Source organism: Periplaneta americana, chromosome 16, assembly GCF_040183065.1.
Source record: "Periplaneta americana isolate PAMFEO1 chromosome 16, P.americana_PAMFEO1_priV1, whole genome shotgun sequence".
NCBI classification, from domain to species: Eukaryota; Metazoa; Arthropoda; class Insecta; order Blattodea; family Blattidae; genus Periplaneta; species Periplaneta americana.
The window spans coordinates 112,045,879-112,062,845 of record NC_091132.1 but is presented as its reverse complement, the minus strand read 5'-3'; the positions used below and the strand labels follow the sequence as shown (position 1 = coordinate 112,062,845).

The 16,967-nt window shown below is 36.2% G+C and overlaps 1 protein-coding gene across 2 annotated transcripts in view; it reads left to right on the top strand.

Moving 5' to 3' along the window:
* Window positions 1-16,967, top strand: part of chp (leucine rich repeat containing G protein-coupled receptor chaoptin) — a 116,212-nt gene that overhangs the window by 59,298 nt on the left and 39,947 nt on the right. The window contains exons 6-9 of one of the 2 annotated variants that reach the window (XM_069812769.1): window positions 1,794-2,013; window positions 3,730-3,954; window positions 6,977-7,273; window positions 11,600-11,716. In XM_069812769.1, coding sequence (XP_069668870.1) covers window positions 1,794-2,013; window positions 3,730-3,954; window positions 6,977-7,273; window positions 11,600-11,716 — 859 coding nt within the window. Of the gene's footprint in view, window positions 1-1,793; window positions 2,014-3,729; window positions 3,955-6,976; window positions 7,274-11,599; window positions 11,936-16,967 lie in introns of both variants that reach the window. The other variant, XM_069812768.1, reaches the window with a different exon arrangement.

Genomic DNA, 16,967 nt, shown 5'->3' with positions numbered 1-16,967 from the left:
CCGCTAGGTAACCACATGAAACCAACACGAATCGTAGTAACTATTATCTGTAGTAATGTCACGAGAGGTCTGAGATTTTTTAAGACTATTTCGTGAATAAAATAAAACTGTAAAAAATATATCCCTAAAAATCGATCACAAAATGTTAATATTGTATATTTGCGAATACTTAACCTATCCAGACATTGTGAAGTTGAAATAGATGAATATCGATTACTGCAATAAAGAAACTGGATGTTATTCAGTAATGCCAATTGCGAAAAGCGAAATTTTTATTTTTTATTTTAGTAGGTTATTTTACGACGCTTTATCAACATCTAAGGTTATTTAGCGTCTGAATGAGATGAAGGTGATAATGCCGGTGAAATGAGTCCGGGGTCCAACACCGAAAGTTACCCAGCATTTGCTCATATTGGGTTGAGGGAAAACCCCGGAAAAAAACCTCAACCAGGTAATTTGCCCCGACCGGGAATCGAACCCGGGCCACCTGGTTTCGCGGCCAGACGCGCTGACCGTTACTCCACAGGTGTGGACTCGAAAAGCGAAATACAGGTTTAACAATGTTAATTACATCTACTACGCTTTTCTCTTATTATTATAACAGAAATGCATTTTCATTATCTGCTGAAATCATAATTTAATTTAAAATTGTATAATATAATTACAGTAACCTGATTAGTACATTAATTAAATGAAGAATTGTTGAAAACGCAGTTATCAAATCTGAATGAAGGAGTGTAATTTTCTTCAGATAGCCTACAATGGACATGGAATTAGAACATGAAGATGTACTGTAGATGTGGAAGTAGAATTTCGTACTTTATTTAGTACATCATCGTTACATTACACATTACACCGAGAACTCAGAACTATAAACGTGTGGAGACAGCTATATAGCAATGCTTATGTATTCACACTACAGTGAGATATATGTTGCTACACAGTGAGGTCATCTCTGTATAAATAATTGAAACACGTATTTTATTACGCCATAAGGAACGAAGTTTGTTCAAAGACCTTGTATGTAATACTATACAAGATCTTTGGGTTTTGTTATGCGCTGATGTTACATAAATTTGAACATCTGACTTTCTATTAATTGTTTAATTTTTTCATTCACGTAATACAAATTTTATAGGCTACAATTAGGTTAGTTACCTGTGGGAGCGGGACAATGTCAGCTGTTCCTTATTTCGACCGTTACTCGGTGCTACAGGAAAGCATTTTCCATAGCTCGACAAACGCATTCTCACTGTAGTGTGTAACGGGCTAAAGCTGCATCTACACAGATCAATTTTCCATGCGCGTATGCATGCAATCTGGGAAGAATATTGAAACAATCAAGTTTAAAACGCACGTTCAATTAAGATGCTTGAATGCGTAAAGTATAGGGAAAAGTTTAACCGTGTAGATGCATCTTAATGTATTCAGGATCATCAATTTACGGGGAAACAGTTGGCGACAACGACTAAACAAAAGAACGACCATGCGATAAATTGATAGCGATAAATCTAGCTGCAAAAATTATCGCAATGTGTGACTGTGATTGGTTGGAATTCAAAATTTCATTACACTTCATTGGTCGAAAATGGAATGACGTCATATAAACGAAATAGTCATCGTAAAATTAATGTACGTGCTGTTAAACGTCTAACAAAGTTCATAGTACACACTAATTGTCAGTAATGTGCTCTTAGTGCAACTCGAGCGCTAGATGCAGGTCCTTCATCGTTGAACTTCCATACTATATGAATATATTATATTATATGGTGGTGTAACTCTGATTATTTCAGGATGCGGAACTTGCGTTCCCTGTCCCTGAGTCGTCTGCCGCAGCCACATTTGTCGTCAGAAGACTTCTTGGAGTTCGGAGTGGATCTGGAGGAACTACGCGTAATCAACGGCGGGCTCAAAGCCGTCAAGAACCATGCCTTCCGACACGTCCGTGGACTCAAAACACTCGATCTTTCGGAGAACCAAATCACCCAGTTCGAAAATGAGGCATTTATGGAGGTACAACATACAAGTCATTTTAGTGTAACCCATTCTGCCGGTATTTCCAATTGACGTAGTGCGGTTGGTTTGGGCAGGATCTAACTTCGACAAATAACCAAGGAATATCATTGGATATCATTCTCATGGTCAGGCCTTGCACCTGTAGTGACATTCCATAAATCGACCAAATGACTTGAAGAAATCAGAATTACAGGTAACGCTACAAACAAAAACAGCAAGAAGCATTAGAACACCTGCAATATAGTACAAGGTTTAACGTCATGAGGTGACAAAGACTTGAACAAGTTAGAATCATATGAAAGAGCCTTATTGAGAAAGATAAGTCCTAAAAAAATTATAATGCCACTGCTGCTGCTGCTGATGATGATAATAATAATATTATTACAATTATTATTATTATTATTTTTATTATTATTATTATTATTATTATTATTATTATTATTACTTCTGGCGTAAAGCGTGGCTTAAAATTTACAATACGGTCATTGCTTATTGCTGCGCAAATCGAAAGCTTATATCATGGACTAACACTTTAATCATTACCAGGCTTCGAGACTTCGGACCCAATAGAGCAGTTCAGTGGGAAATCCGCATAACGGTGTACTGAGTATAGTGGTAAAGTGTACAGTGTGCGGGGGTACTGTAGAATGAATACCAATAAATACGTAAAGGAAAACGCTCTGGATTTGAAGGTTCTGACGAATAATTTGGTTTTCATACAAACCCATTTTCAAACTGTGTCTGAAACTATTACACGGTTAGAAAAGTTAGAGCAAGAGATGCCGGAAGCCCTCAAGTTAGTTGAGGAAATGACACAGAGAATTAATGAGATACCAAGTACACCGGTTACTGAACGTGTGAAACAGAAGTGGAAATCAATTTTATTTGAAAATAACGGATATCGAACATTGTGTAATATAAACAGCAAATTAGTGGACATAGAATCACCCGAGAATAAAGGACTATCTCTTAGAGACTGCAATAATGTTAGGTTTTTTCGTTTTGTTCCTGTGATGTCATGCGACGTAGAGCGCAGCTCTTCACAGTGCAAACTGTTTGGCAGATAACCGAATAAGATTTACCTTTTGAGACATTGAAAATGTATCTTGTAGTACATTGCGATTCGGTACTGTAACTGCACTTCCTAAAGACGACCAATAGGATAAATGAAGAAATTAAAATTGCTACATGTTTATTTCCACCATTAACACTGTGTATAATTAAACACAAATGCTTATAAAAGACAGGAGAATAAATGCTTTTCACATTCTTTTGACATTGCCATTGTGTAATGTATATTTACTTTCAAAATGTACATATGTGTCTGTTTCCCCATACTACAGTTCTCTACTCTACCTCAGCACATCTCTATCTTTCACTACCTGCAGCGAGTCAACAACCTATAGTACATTTGCAGTAAACTTATTGTATCGGGTCCAAGTCTCGAAACCTGATCATTACACTGAAGTTTGCAGTCAGCTGCAGTTTAGTTGTTTTCCTTCTGTGCTATAATTTCGCGCTACTCAATACCGGACATTACATCACAACTCAAAGCATTTTTGCACTTGATATTTCGGAAACTGTTGAACCTAGGGCAAGACTTCTTTCGACTTAATGTCATAATTTATTCGGAGGAATACTTTCTACAAGTTTATTCGTAGAATTTGGCGACGATCAGTGTACATTAACACCAGTATTGATGTAATTTTCCAGGTAGGACACTCGCTGCTGAGGCTCCGAGTGTCACACGGCCTGGACGCCTCCGTCAGCAATGTTCCCGCGGAGGCGCTGCGGCCGCTTGTGAACCTGCAGCATCTGGACTTCAGCAACAACCGAATCAGAGTCATGCCGGAGACTTCTTTCCACTTTCTGAAACGCCTGCAAGTACTGGAATTGCAGGACAACGAGATAGATACAGTGCACAAGGGCACTTTCCAGGTACACACATTCGCATTCTCTGGAAAATTAAATAAATAATCTCATTTAGAAATGTATTTAAATTCTTCATTGTCGTAATTATTTTACTAGTCGTTGGAGTAGGCAATTGCTGGGCGGGAAGGGTTTATCCCTAAGCACTTCAGTATCAGTGTGCACTCACGTCAATGGGACGTAACCTAATAGCTATCATATGATGGGAGAAGTATGACAGAATAAACTCAGGTCAGGATCGTCAAAGATGTTAAAAGCTTGCACATTGGGTGGGACGAGTGGGATGCCACAGTCCTCGCAAGAGAAGGGATCCGAGTCCTTGCACTGCGCGAGTGACACTCGAGTAAACTCGCCCCGAGTATCATCATCATCATCATCATCATCATCATCATGCTGTCAAGTACTGGTCCCAAAAGAACTGTTACGGCCTGAAAAAGCGATTTTCTTGTCATCTTTTCATTGGTCGACGAAATGACCGTTTCCCATTTGGACGATACTTCATTATTGCCTTAGGGATCCTGGATGAAACCATTCTTGAGACGTGTTCCTTCCAGTTTAACTGATATCTGGAGATATAGTTCAGTATTGATGACACATTAAGTTCTTGAAGGTTATCTTCATTTTTCTTTCGAACCCATTTAGTGTAGCCAGCTGTTCGGCGCATGAATCTCATCTCGCAAGCTGTTAGTCTGCTTTCATCTTTTGTCCTTATAGTCCACGCTTCACGCCCATAACATAAGACTGGCCGAGCTATTATTTGATAAAGACGAATACGAGTTGATTTTTGTACTGATGAAGGTTTTAAAACTCTATTAATGATGCCCATTGATTTGTAGAATTTTACAATTTTCTCTGATAAATCCAAATTTTCAACAAAAGAAAGTTTATATCCTAAATAATTAAACTCATGAACTCTTTCCAAAATTGTGTTATTTAAACAAATTTTGCTTGGTATTGGTCTATTTACCACAACAGGCCATTATTTTCTTTTTCTTAATGGACATTTCCATTGAATATTTTTTAGCTATTAAATTTAAATTATGTACTGACCATTGCAAATCATCTTCAGATGTTGTCAGTAAAACAAGATCATCTGCAAACGTTATTACATCTAATTTTAAATTTCTGTTAATAGTGATATATCCATGTTTTGTTTCTCTAAAATCTTCCACAATGGCATTCATATAAACGTTAAAAAGTAAAGGAGAGAGGCCACAGCCTTGTCTGACTCCTGAGTTTATTTCCGTCCAATGAGCCCCGAGTACCGAAGGAAATATACGAAAGCCAAGGCTCAGATTCGAAATACTTTAATCTGGAAAAATGTCGAAACTTGTGTGGGGAGAGAGATGTACTGTAGTTCGTAGCTCATTTCTTTTAGGGCTGATCCCGACATTTGTCTTAGTGCAATTTAGGAGACTAACCAATTGGCTCTGAGGTGACTCTAATATATAGCTCGATCGATCCCGACAGCATGATGTTGGAAGGGTGTGTGTTATTGTTGTTTTTGTATTGTTGTGTTGTTGTTGTTTAATGTAACAAACCTCCTACATCTATATTAAGTATTAAATTACATAATTCTGATTGTCTTATACAGTGTAAATGTCCGATTATTAAGAAGTCCTCTGAAGTTAAGTATTTAGGCATAATTTTCGATAATCATTTAAAATGGAACCAACACATTAATTACCTTTGTAATAAATTACGTAAAATAGTATATTATTTTGTTTTATTGAGGAATTACTTGTCAATAAGTTTATTACGCACAATATATTTAAATTTATTTCAATCGGTAATTATGTATGGAATTGTAGGATGGGGTAGCTCATTTAAAACCAATTTTAATGCTCTTTATTTATTACAGAAGAAAATAATTAAAATATGTCTTCATAAACCTATTGATTTTCCATCTCAAAATTTGTTTTTAGACTTTAATGTACTTAACGTAAGACAAATTTATTACATTGTATTAATAAAATTCATACATAAAAATCGAAATAATTTTGAATTGTATTCTCATAGTTATGAAACAAAAGATATGAATTCTTTAAGATTGTTTGAACCAAAATGCAACACTGCTACAGTATTTAATCATAGTAGTAATTTAGGCCCAAGAATATATAACAAATTTATATTTAAATATCCTAATCTTGTCAATTCTAATAGTTCTAGTATTAAATTAAAAAAGTTATGTATGGATTTTATAAAAATTGAAAAAATTGTAAATTTAAATTTATATAGACTAACTACTATAATTGCATATTAGACATAAGACAAATTGTATTGTATAATTATTAATTTCAATTCAGGAATCCGCCCCTGAGCACGAGTTCTACTCTTTCAGAGGCGAACTAAAGTTTTTCTGTAGGGTAAACTGGGGTCTGTTGGACAGTCGGGTATGTTGGATACTCTGTACTTTAACGTGTTATCTCGCCACTTGTGGGCACCACATTCTGCTAGAAGTCAATGACGGAAGTAGCCACGAGTGCCCGTCATTGACTTCTAGCAGAATGTGGTGCCCACAAGTGGCGAGGTAAACCGTTAAAGTACAGAGTGTTCAACATGCCCGACTGTCCAACAGACCCTAGTTTACCCTATATATTATATTTTATGTTACAATTATTAGCAAAATAATACATAAATAAATAAATCAATAGACAGACAGACAGACAGATAGACAGATAGACAGATAGATAGATAGATAGATAGATAGATAGATAGATAGATAGATAGATAGATAGATAGATAGATAGATAGATAGATAGATAGATAGATAGATAGATAGATAGATAGCCCGAATTGTAATTCACCATGGGATAGTATATGGTGTTTCTGGCATAGGGTGATCTGGAGATGGGTCCTGATCCTGAAACTATGAGGCAATGAATGCTTGTCGCTTGACAAATCGCGAGTTTCAGATCGCGAGAAATCGAGTTCGGCTTCATCAGCTCAAAAAGAACTGGGGGTGGGACGACCTGATCAAGAGCAATGAGTGCTTGTCGCCTTTCATAATATTAATTCGTACGTTTGTCAGGGAGGCATCCACGGGGGCCTGGAGGAGCTGCACCTGTCTTTCAACACTCTGCAGTCCGTGAACACCCACACATTCGTGGACTTGCCCTCGCTGCAGTGGCTGCACCTGGACGACAACAAGATCAGCCGCATAGAACGCCGCGCCTTCATGAACCTGGATCGCCTCAAGAGGCTGGATCTGCGTGGCAACAAGCTGCACACCATCTCCGACGAGGCCTTCCAGAACCTGCCCGAGCTGGAACTCCTGGACCTCGCCTACAACCAGCTCCAGTCTCTCGACTTCTCCATGCTCGACCAGGTTCAACTCCCTGATACTTGTGTGTGGTGAACAAGAGCTAGGAGACAGAGTTTCTCTCAGATCTGCCGCTCTTGTTGCTGCATTAACCGTGTTACAGTCTCTGAATATATTTTACTGTAGTTTGAAGTAATTAAAATGATTATTACAAGTATACAGGGTGATTCAAACCACCCGTAACAGTAATTTATTTCGGAAACTAATGAATTAAAATTTTCGAGAGAAAAATATTTATTACTAAAGCACATGTGAACTTTCACGTGAGCTTGATTTCATCAATCAGCCTTAACAGGAAGTAAGATAGGCCTACACATTTTCCTGCGAAAGAAGAAGTGAATTTTAGGGTAATTTTCCAAGCGATGTTGAATGTCATTCCTAATTTTCCTCGATGAGTATAGTACATAGTCTTCTTCATTTGTACTCTGTGACACTTCCTGTCTCGCAGAATTTATTCACAAAACCAGGAACCGCTTTGTGACTTGCAAAGATATCACCTGGGAATCTTTCCTGAAATCGTCGTAGAACTACAAGGACCAATTTGTTAGCACACAATTATCAAATAAAGGCATATTGCTCAATGTGCAATGCTAATATACAGGGTGTCTTAAAAAGAATATAAAATACTTCAGGATAATATAGTTTGGATTAATCTACATCGATTTAACCAGATATACCTATGTCCGAAATGTAACGGTTGCAAAGTTATTGATGGACGACATTTTAAATGAAGAGAGACATTATAGGCGTATTTTTACGTTTTAGACCATTGTGATATGATACATTATTGAAAATGCTGCATCTTGTGCTGTTCCAGTATGTTTATTTCATAATTAAGTACAGATCAAGAAACAAAATTTGGGCCATCTAATTTTACTTATTTCATAATTAAGTACAGATCAAGAAACAAAATTTGGGCCATCTAATTTTACTAAGTTCCAGATATAACGCATTGCGCATGTGCAGTAAACAAGGGCGCCTAAATGTACGCTACTTGTGGATATCCTAGCGAAGCTTCTTGGCTATATAGAGGAGGACTGCTACCAAGACTTCCCGCCCATTTTTAAATTTCGTATCTGTACAAATTCAGTAAGAAAATTAAATAATTACACAAGACATACTAAAGTTGCCCTTCTTATGGATTCCATGCATTGTAAATTCGTAACATGGTTCATTTTCCGAGCTCAATGAAACTCTTGGTAGCTTGCCAGTTTCAGATAACACCCGGCAAATACGAAAAACGCTCAGTTAGAAGAGAACACTTCGACTGGGAAAACGTTGTCTGTATTCCTCTACAGCAGCCAATGCATTGCCATCACAAAATCCGTAAATAAAAAGGCATGTCTGTATATTCATTATGCGAATATACGAATTAAAAGTCAAGTGAACGTGCGTGTTGCGCTGGCGTTGCGGTGCTCAAATGCTGACATGTGCAAAAGATCTGACGTAACACGTCAAGTATAGTACATGAAATCCCAAGACGTTTCAGTATTTCTCCCCAACATAGGTACGGTAGCGTATATCAGGTTAAATTGATATAGATTAACTCAAACTATATTGAGGGTCACGTAAGAACAGTTCCTAAACAGCAAATATTGCCGTCTTGTCAGTGTTGCCAACTGTTACCAGATATCACACGATCCTACGTACTAAATGACTTATTTACTTACCGTACTTTATGTTGGAAGGTTATTCTAAATAATTCAATAATTTGTAACATATTTTCTTAGTCAAACTATATGTCAACATGTCAAGTATTTTGTCTGGCAATACAAAATTCATTGCTTTGATTAAACAATTGACTCACGAGACCTAACCTAAAAATGTATTTTGTTTGACCACATGGAATTATTAGTACTAACTCCGAAAACCTACCTGACTATAGTCTTGAATTATAACCACAACGCAACACATAAAATAACTATTATGTATTAAAATTAATACTTATATTAATCAATTATTAGTATATTCAAATTTCACTAGCTTCCAGTAACCGGGTCAGAAATTTAGTACAATTTTAATTTCATAGAACTCCAGTACCGACAAATATTATCGATGTTTGTCTCAGCTGCCAACATACCAGTTACAAAATCACTACCATTTGTAGTATTTGTCAGTATCGAAATTCGAAACGAAGTTGGTAAAAGAAAATTCAACCTGCAAACTAGAAAATCACCACAATCCACTATAGTCGCGACGCTGTTATCCCCGGCGTGACTCCTCCTCTTTGCTTACGTCTAGGAAGTCAAGGGTCTATAAAGTCTAGGTAGGTAATATCGTTCGCCATTTTTATTCTTTCGTTGCCGAGCTACCAGACGAGGGATCTATTTGCCACACCGTTAAACATTATCATGTCGTAGCTCCTATGATAATAAATCAAACGCACTGTAATTCAGCAAATAATTGAACGGCAAATAATCTTCTCGTGTGCTTTCTGCGAACGCCAACGAAAGAGCCAAAATGGCGGGCGATTATATTAAGTATTTATCCAGCCTTAGGAAATGCATAACATCTTCATCAGCGAATCACAAGACGCACACGTTTAAATATAGCCGATCTGCAACGTGATTGGCTGCCGGAAATTAGAGCGACGAGACTATGGCATATGTAGTAATGGGAGGGGGGGAAATGGTTAGGTTTCACTCTTAGGCAACGAGTTAGATACTATAGAGAGGCAAAAGACCTCTGATAAGCGCTCCCTGCGGAGGCCAACAGTACTATGGATCATTCCCTACAAAACATGGCGGTCTATAGTAAAATAAAATAAATTATTATATTTTTCGGAAACATCAATATTTAATTTAAACATTTCGCTATAGGTTTTGTAAAAAGCTGATTTATAAATTAAAAAGTAATAATTGAGACTTTAAAATTTCCAAAAATGTCTCATTCCCTCGCATTTAAATGAAATGTACCGTAAATCATAATATTCGTTTCTGGATAATTAAACCCTCTCAATACAGGTACCATTGCCCAGAGAATTATAAGATAAGTCGGACTGAGCATAAGCGAAATATCTGTATTAATAAGTTTGTACCATCAAGAGTTTAGTATTTATTGTGTTTATAGGGCCTAATCCAATTTTCTTTTTATTAATGCATAGGGCTCTTTTTTGTTAACAAAGAGGAAAGTTAGCACTTGCATCACACACAATTTGTCATTATTGTGTCAAATGTAAGAACAGTTTTATTCTGCAAAAGCCTCTGCCTAGTTGCGAGACACGTGTGAGATCAATATTTGTTTCAAATTATATTAGACTACACGATGTCTCCATCACGTGAAAAGAAGTGTAGCTAGCTGTGCCTCCTGTTGTTTCTGATAACAATGTTAATCGTAAGTATCTTATCGTTTCAATAAATGTGGTGAGTTATGATCACGAGTAACTTTCTATTAGTGTCATTCTTTAATTATTATGTTGCATGCTAATAGGTTATTTGTAGTTTTAATAATTGCAGTTTGCAAAAGTTCTCTGTGTTAATTCCAATTTCAAATGAATTTCTCTCAATAACTTAATTATTGGACTTTTTTTTTTTAAATTTCGCCACTACCTTTCCTATATTTTACTCCTTTTAGTTACATACGTCGTCTCTCTTGAAATCACCTGGTGAGCACTGAATTACATGATTTCATATTAGGTTAGATTAGCTGTAAGGTAATTAAATTTGTGACGAAGCCAAAAAATTATTTATTTTTCTTCTGCCGAATACATTCATCCGTCTTTGCTTTGGTTGCATTGAGTATAGCTTGTCGTTTAGGCCCTATATTTAGTGAAACTAATAAAACATACGCCTACAGCTGTTATAAAATGTAAAGTTTTGTGTGTATTTTACTTTTTATTTATTAACATAGTCTTAATATATATATATTCACAATAATACTAACTTCATCACAGTCATTTCCTACAACATCCGAGCCACGCCCCTTTGTTTTGACTAAGCAAAATATGGCGGACCAATGTTCAATTGTCTTCAACTTTCAGAGGTCTCCTTCCTCTCTATAGTTCTCTCTCGTTGTTCTTAGGGTATGAAGTAAGCTGACCCGGACTATGCATTATCCTCAAGTATTTTACATTTCTCCTGAGACATTCTGTAGGCGTATATGTTGTGATTTTGTGCTAAATTTAGTAATTATCACACAGATACTGTGTCACTTTACTTCCACAAAAGACTTTACACACGACTTACTTGAGCTGACATTAGAATCTAGTGATAGCAAGCTCGCTCTATAAGAGAAATTTGCGAGAGAGTTGAGGGAAAATCATAATGCCGGTTTCTCTACCGCCTCCAATAGATATTGTACAGATTACCGTTCCTGACTTCTTTATCTGCACAGGTGGGCACGCTGTCGTCGTTCCGTCTGAACGTGAGCCACAACCTGCTGCAGCGTCTGGAACAGAACGCGACCGCGGGGCGCGGCAGCGAGGTGGCCATGCTGCACTCCAACGTGAAGGTGCTGGACCTGTCCTTCAACAACGTGTCGCGCATCGACCGCTCCTTCCTGCGCCACGTGGAGCGCTCGCTCACCCACCTCGACCTCTCCCACAACTGGCTGCGCAACGCCACGCGAGACGTGTTCGGCAACATGCCGCACCTCCAGTGGCTGGACCTCAGCGGCAACCAGCTGGCGGAGATGGACTTCGACACCTTCCGCAATACCAGGACTCTGCAGGTCTGGTGATCCGTTTGGGTATGGGTAAAATGAAAATAACGTAAAACATTTACTACTGTTGAAACTTTGTGCTTACAACACTGAAAGATAGGAGATTCGTCAGAGCTCAAAATGACTCCCAATGCGCACCCTGCACAACTCGTAACGGTGATGTAATTTAGCCCATGTCCGTTGTAACATAAGAGGGGTGATTTGTTGAAAAGCTTGAGTAATTTTTACTCTCAGATCGTCAGTGTTAATGAGTTTCTATGAATAGACAATATCTTTAACAAAACCCTACACGAAGAAGTCAGGAGGGGTTAGAGTCTGTGTGATGTATCTTGTCTCACTGTGAAAAGAGAGAGAAAGTAGATATGTCTTACTTCGTCTGTATTGTCATGGCGATGGGGGAATGGAGCGATGCCGTCCATCCATCTAGTGGCGGAAGGGACCAGTTGATACATTCTGTAGCGCAAAATAAAATTACAAAATATCTCTCTTTGTACTTTGTAGTTCCGTCACTAAGCTTGTCTTTCAATTAATTGAGTTCCGGTAGCCTGTACAATAACAAGGTTTTGAAAGGAATACTGAAAATTTACAACCCTCCTATAATCTCCACCCTCATTTGAAGGAACTTGGTTTTATTGCTACTGAGACAAGATAAACCTTACCAGGTATAGATCTGGGGAGTTTGGGAACCAAGCCAAGAGATAGCTGCTTCTCGTACTGGGTTTCGCCTGCGACCTCCTGCATGTTTTTTTTCTTTTTTTTTTTAACACAGAACCTGTTTCTACCAATGTTCGATACCGCAACATTATGTTGTTGTTTTTTATTGCCAGGCGTTTGACAATAAAGTCATTTGACCTCTTGCACTCCAATATTTTTCAAAGATATTGTCATGGTCAGCCACTGAAGCACATATTTACTAAATGGCAAGTAGTAGCCGATTTAATTGAACACCATTTTTTAACGTTTTGGTGGCAACTTCATTCACACACAACCCCAGAATGTCTGGAAGACCACACCTGCTGTTGAACGACAGATCCACTGGACCTAGCTGGGAGATCTTGTTGATCACCAGCTTTCCCTCCTTAAGGGTATATGTACGTGAACGATCACAAATATTATCAGAAATTGCAGGCTCTAAATTTCTAAAATTTTATAAGGAAATGAACTCACAATTGGACAAAAATTACAAGGTACCACAACAAGACTTATTAGAACTTAAATATTTGATAAAAGTATAAAAAAGGATACTAATAATATTTTTCAAACCAGTTTTATCAAAGCATGAAAAAAAAAGGAAAAAAATTCTGCAGTTACATCTTTTGGTAATCATAACATTATTATGGTCTCTCTGACATTTTTATTATTTTACCTGCATGTAATAAACACTTATTTCTGTAAAGTAGACTACTCTCAGACATGTAGCATTGTTTATTTTAATACAATTAATTTTTTATTTGTTCTATATAAAATATATTAAAATTTACATAATGTTTTGTGACCTACTCTTTCTGTTTTCAAAGAAATGGGCATTTTTGTAGTCTACGTTTAGCATTAATGCAGGTTAAATCAGTGTACAAAATTTCTGAAATCTATCTCTAATGGTTGTGGAGTTATGAAATAGTATATGTGAAAATTGTCAAATTTTGGAAAATTTAATTTAAAGTAAAAAGTGAATTCTAAAACAATATTATTAGTAACCTTTTTTATACTTTTATCAGATATTTAAGTTCTAATAAGTCTTGTTGTGGTACCTTGTAATTTTTGTCCAATTGTGAGTTCATTTCCTTATAAAATTTTAGAAATTTAGAGCCTGCATTTTCTGATAATATTTGTGGTTGTTCACATACATATACCCTTAAGCCTCTGGAGGACAATTTTAGTGCCATAGCAGGTCAGCACTAGGAACAGAAAAGTAGAAAGAGGAGGAAGGAAAGGGAAATGAACCCCTACGCCTCGAATACCGCAACATTATGGAATCATATTTAGGTACATTACGCACACCATATTCACGCCGAAATTCCGAAATTCCCTTTGAACTGTTTTAACACACTCAAATTTAGCATACCAAAGAACACATCGTGCCCGCTGTTGATTTGCAGTAGCCGTTTTATTCATCTACGATTTTCATTTGTCCTTTCAGATTATGCATTGTTGATTATTATATATATATATATATATATATATATATATATATATATATATATATATATATGGAAACTCTCATCTTTTAATCATAATATAACCAGCAAGAAATTTTTCCCACTATCATAATAGCTTTATAATAATAAATTAATAATATCCATACCCAAACGAATCAGACTGTACTATTTATATCATATACCAATAATATTTTCTTGTGCTGTCAGAGAATTCGGAATTTTTCTACGGAGGAAAATCATAAATCCACGAATGGGGGAATAGAATTAACTGTGGACCACAAAGTTAAACAAATACATTAACAGTATTGTAATAGAAGTTATTTTCAAACTAGATATAAATTTATTAATAAGTATGCTCTAAAATCTAAATTGAAATTTGTGTTCCGTCTTCATTAATGTAGCTATTATCTGCGCAAGTTATCTTGGTAACTGGGTTTCCTAGTGCTCTCAAATGCCGTACTATAATAATACCGGACAGCTAGCAGTTCTGCGCGCGAACGACGCTGGTGCTGCTACCTAGGCGATCGGTGTGGCGATACTCGTGGAACAAGCTGTAATCAACTGCAATGTATATTGTTGCTGGGCTAGTTAATAATTTTATTAATTAGTGCTGTGTTAAAAAGTGAGGGTATACGTATATGTGCTGTTTATAATTGCTACAAAATTACAGCATTACAAATTGCTCCAAATCGTACTTTCGATTTGCGAGGGATCATAAAACGTGAGTCAACAACATTCTTTACTAGACCTAATTCCTTCGTCTTTGCGTTGATAGAAAAATACAAATTAGCTTTTTTTATTTAGACCTAATAAATGAACAGAAGTTAAAATGTATCTGAAATTTTAAGATTCTATCAAATTAAGTTTTAGTGTTGTCCACATGCCTTTACTAATTATTACAAGCATAAGATTACTATGAATTTTATCTTTTCAGTTGTCAGCAATGCGTATATAAAGCATTATTGTAAATTCATTCCTAATATCAGAATTGACTTTGTCTCACTAAGGCAAAGAAAAAATATGTAACAATTAATTACGGAAAGTAATATGAAGTATGCAATATTTCTCATAATATGCAGCTTTGATATAAGATAATAATTTTACATTAAATACTATTCAACATTTTTTTTTAATGTTTCATATATTATTCCACATATTAGTAACTCACGTTTTAAACAATAGTCCGAATCCCGCTATGTTAATATTTATATTTGTGGACGTAATTCCACGCCCCTCCGCTAAATATCTGGCACGCGATATTTCTCGCACTCAGACAATGCTGCTAGCATACAGCTGTCCGGTATTATTATAGTAAGGTATTTGGTGCTCTCTGCCTCCTCTGCAGCTACCTGTTTTTATCCATAGGCCTACCTTCTTAACCAGTTGTATCAACTGTTACAAAAACATCGTTAGATATTTATTTTGGGAACGTTCGCACTTCCGTCGGTGCGAAAAGCGTCCATTAACGACGGTCTGTCATGCAGTCTATCCATTTTCAAAGACTGATTGATTATAGTACGTTGAGCGATTCCGAAGTAACGACTTTCATCAGAAGCAAAAAACTGAAATGTATGGAGTTCATAGAAGCATCCTTCCCGATTGTATTCAAATTTCATTCAACCCGTTCCCATAAGCGACGCCGTCATAACACTCCATCAAGATGGCTGCTGCACTTTTCAAACAAATGTTTCAGAGCTGAAAATAACTGAAGAAGTATTAATACAAGTTCCTCATGTGCAGCCATATTATTCTTTTGAATAACCTTGATTTTTCTGTTAAAGGGAAGTCTGTACAGCGAATTTTGACAAAAAAAATGAAATATTAGTTTTTTCGTTTTTCGGTAGTTTAATATGTGTAAAATGATAGCATGATTTCATTTCTTGTAATTGTCAGGTTTTGGCCCTATCTTCGGCAAAAATGTAGTAATTCTTAATGCAAAAAATGTTATCAAAGAAATTTTTTTTGCTAACCGTTCAGTGGAATTTTAAATTTATTCAGTCGATTCTATATACGTATAAAAGTATGTTACATTCCAATGGTTACCATCCCATTGTGGAATCCTGGGAAACGAGAATGCGGATGCTTTAGCAAAGAAGGGCAGCTACTTACAGACCTATTACTAAATCTACGTATTACTCTGTGAAAAGATTTATTAAATCTACATACTTAGACTTCAACAAACAAAATTTGATAACACAATCCCAAGGGAAAAAATGGAACTCTCTGCATCTTAATCCACAGTTAATTCCCGATTTACCACGAAAATCGTCTGTAGCTGCATTTAGATTGGCAACAGGCCATGATTGTTTGGCCAAACACCTGCATATAATTGGAATATATCACTCCCCTTAACTATCCATTGTGCAACTCAAACCAAGAAATGGATTCGGAACACCTCAAAATCTGTGCTTCATTGGCTGGTCATGATAATATCGTTGAAAAATATTGGAGTGCAAGAGGTCAAATGACTTTATTGTCAAACGCCTGGCATTAGAAAACAACAACATGTTACATATAATCTATTTTTCCTACATTTGTATCTTTTATCACTTATGAGAACAATGCTAAAAAAATTGAGAAATTTAACATTGCAAGATATGGAAACTTTAACACTGTTTTTCTCCACTTTCTTATTTTTGTGACAGTGGTGAACTTTTCTCAGAAAGTATTGTACCCAGAAGGCTGAAATTAATATACAATATCAATGTGATGGGATTTTACACAGTAGATTAAAAAAAAATCAAAATTATTTCTATCTTCAGCAAAAATAAAAAACAATTTGTAGTAATTCTTAATGCAAAAAATTTTATCAATGAATTTTTTTTTTGCCAACCCCTCAGTGGAATTTTAAATTTATTTAACCGGTTCTTTTATCACTTCTGAGA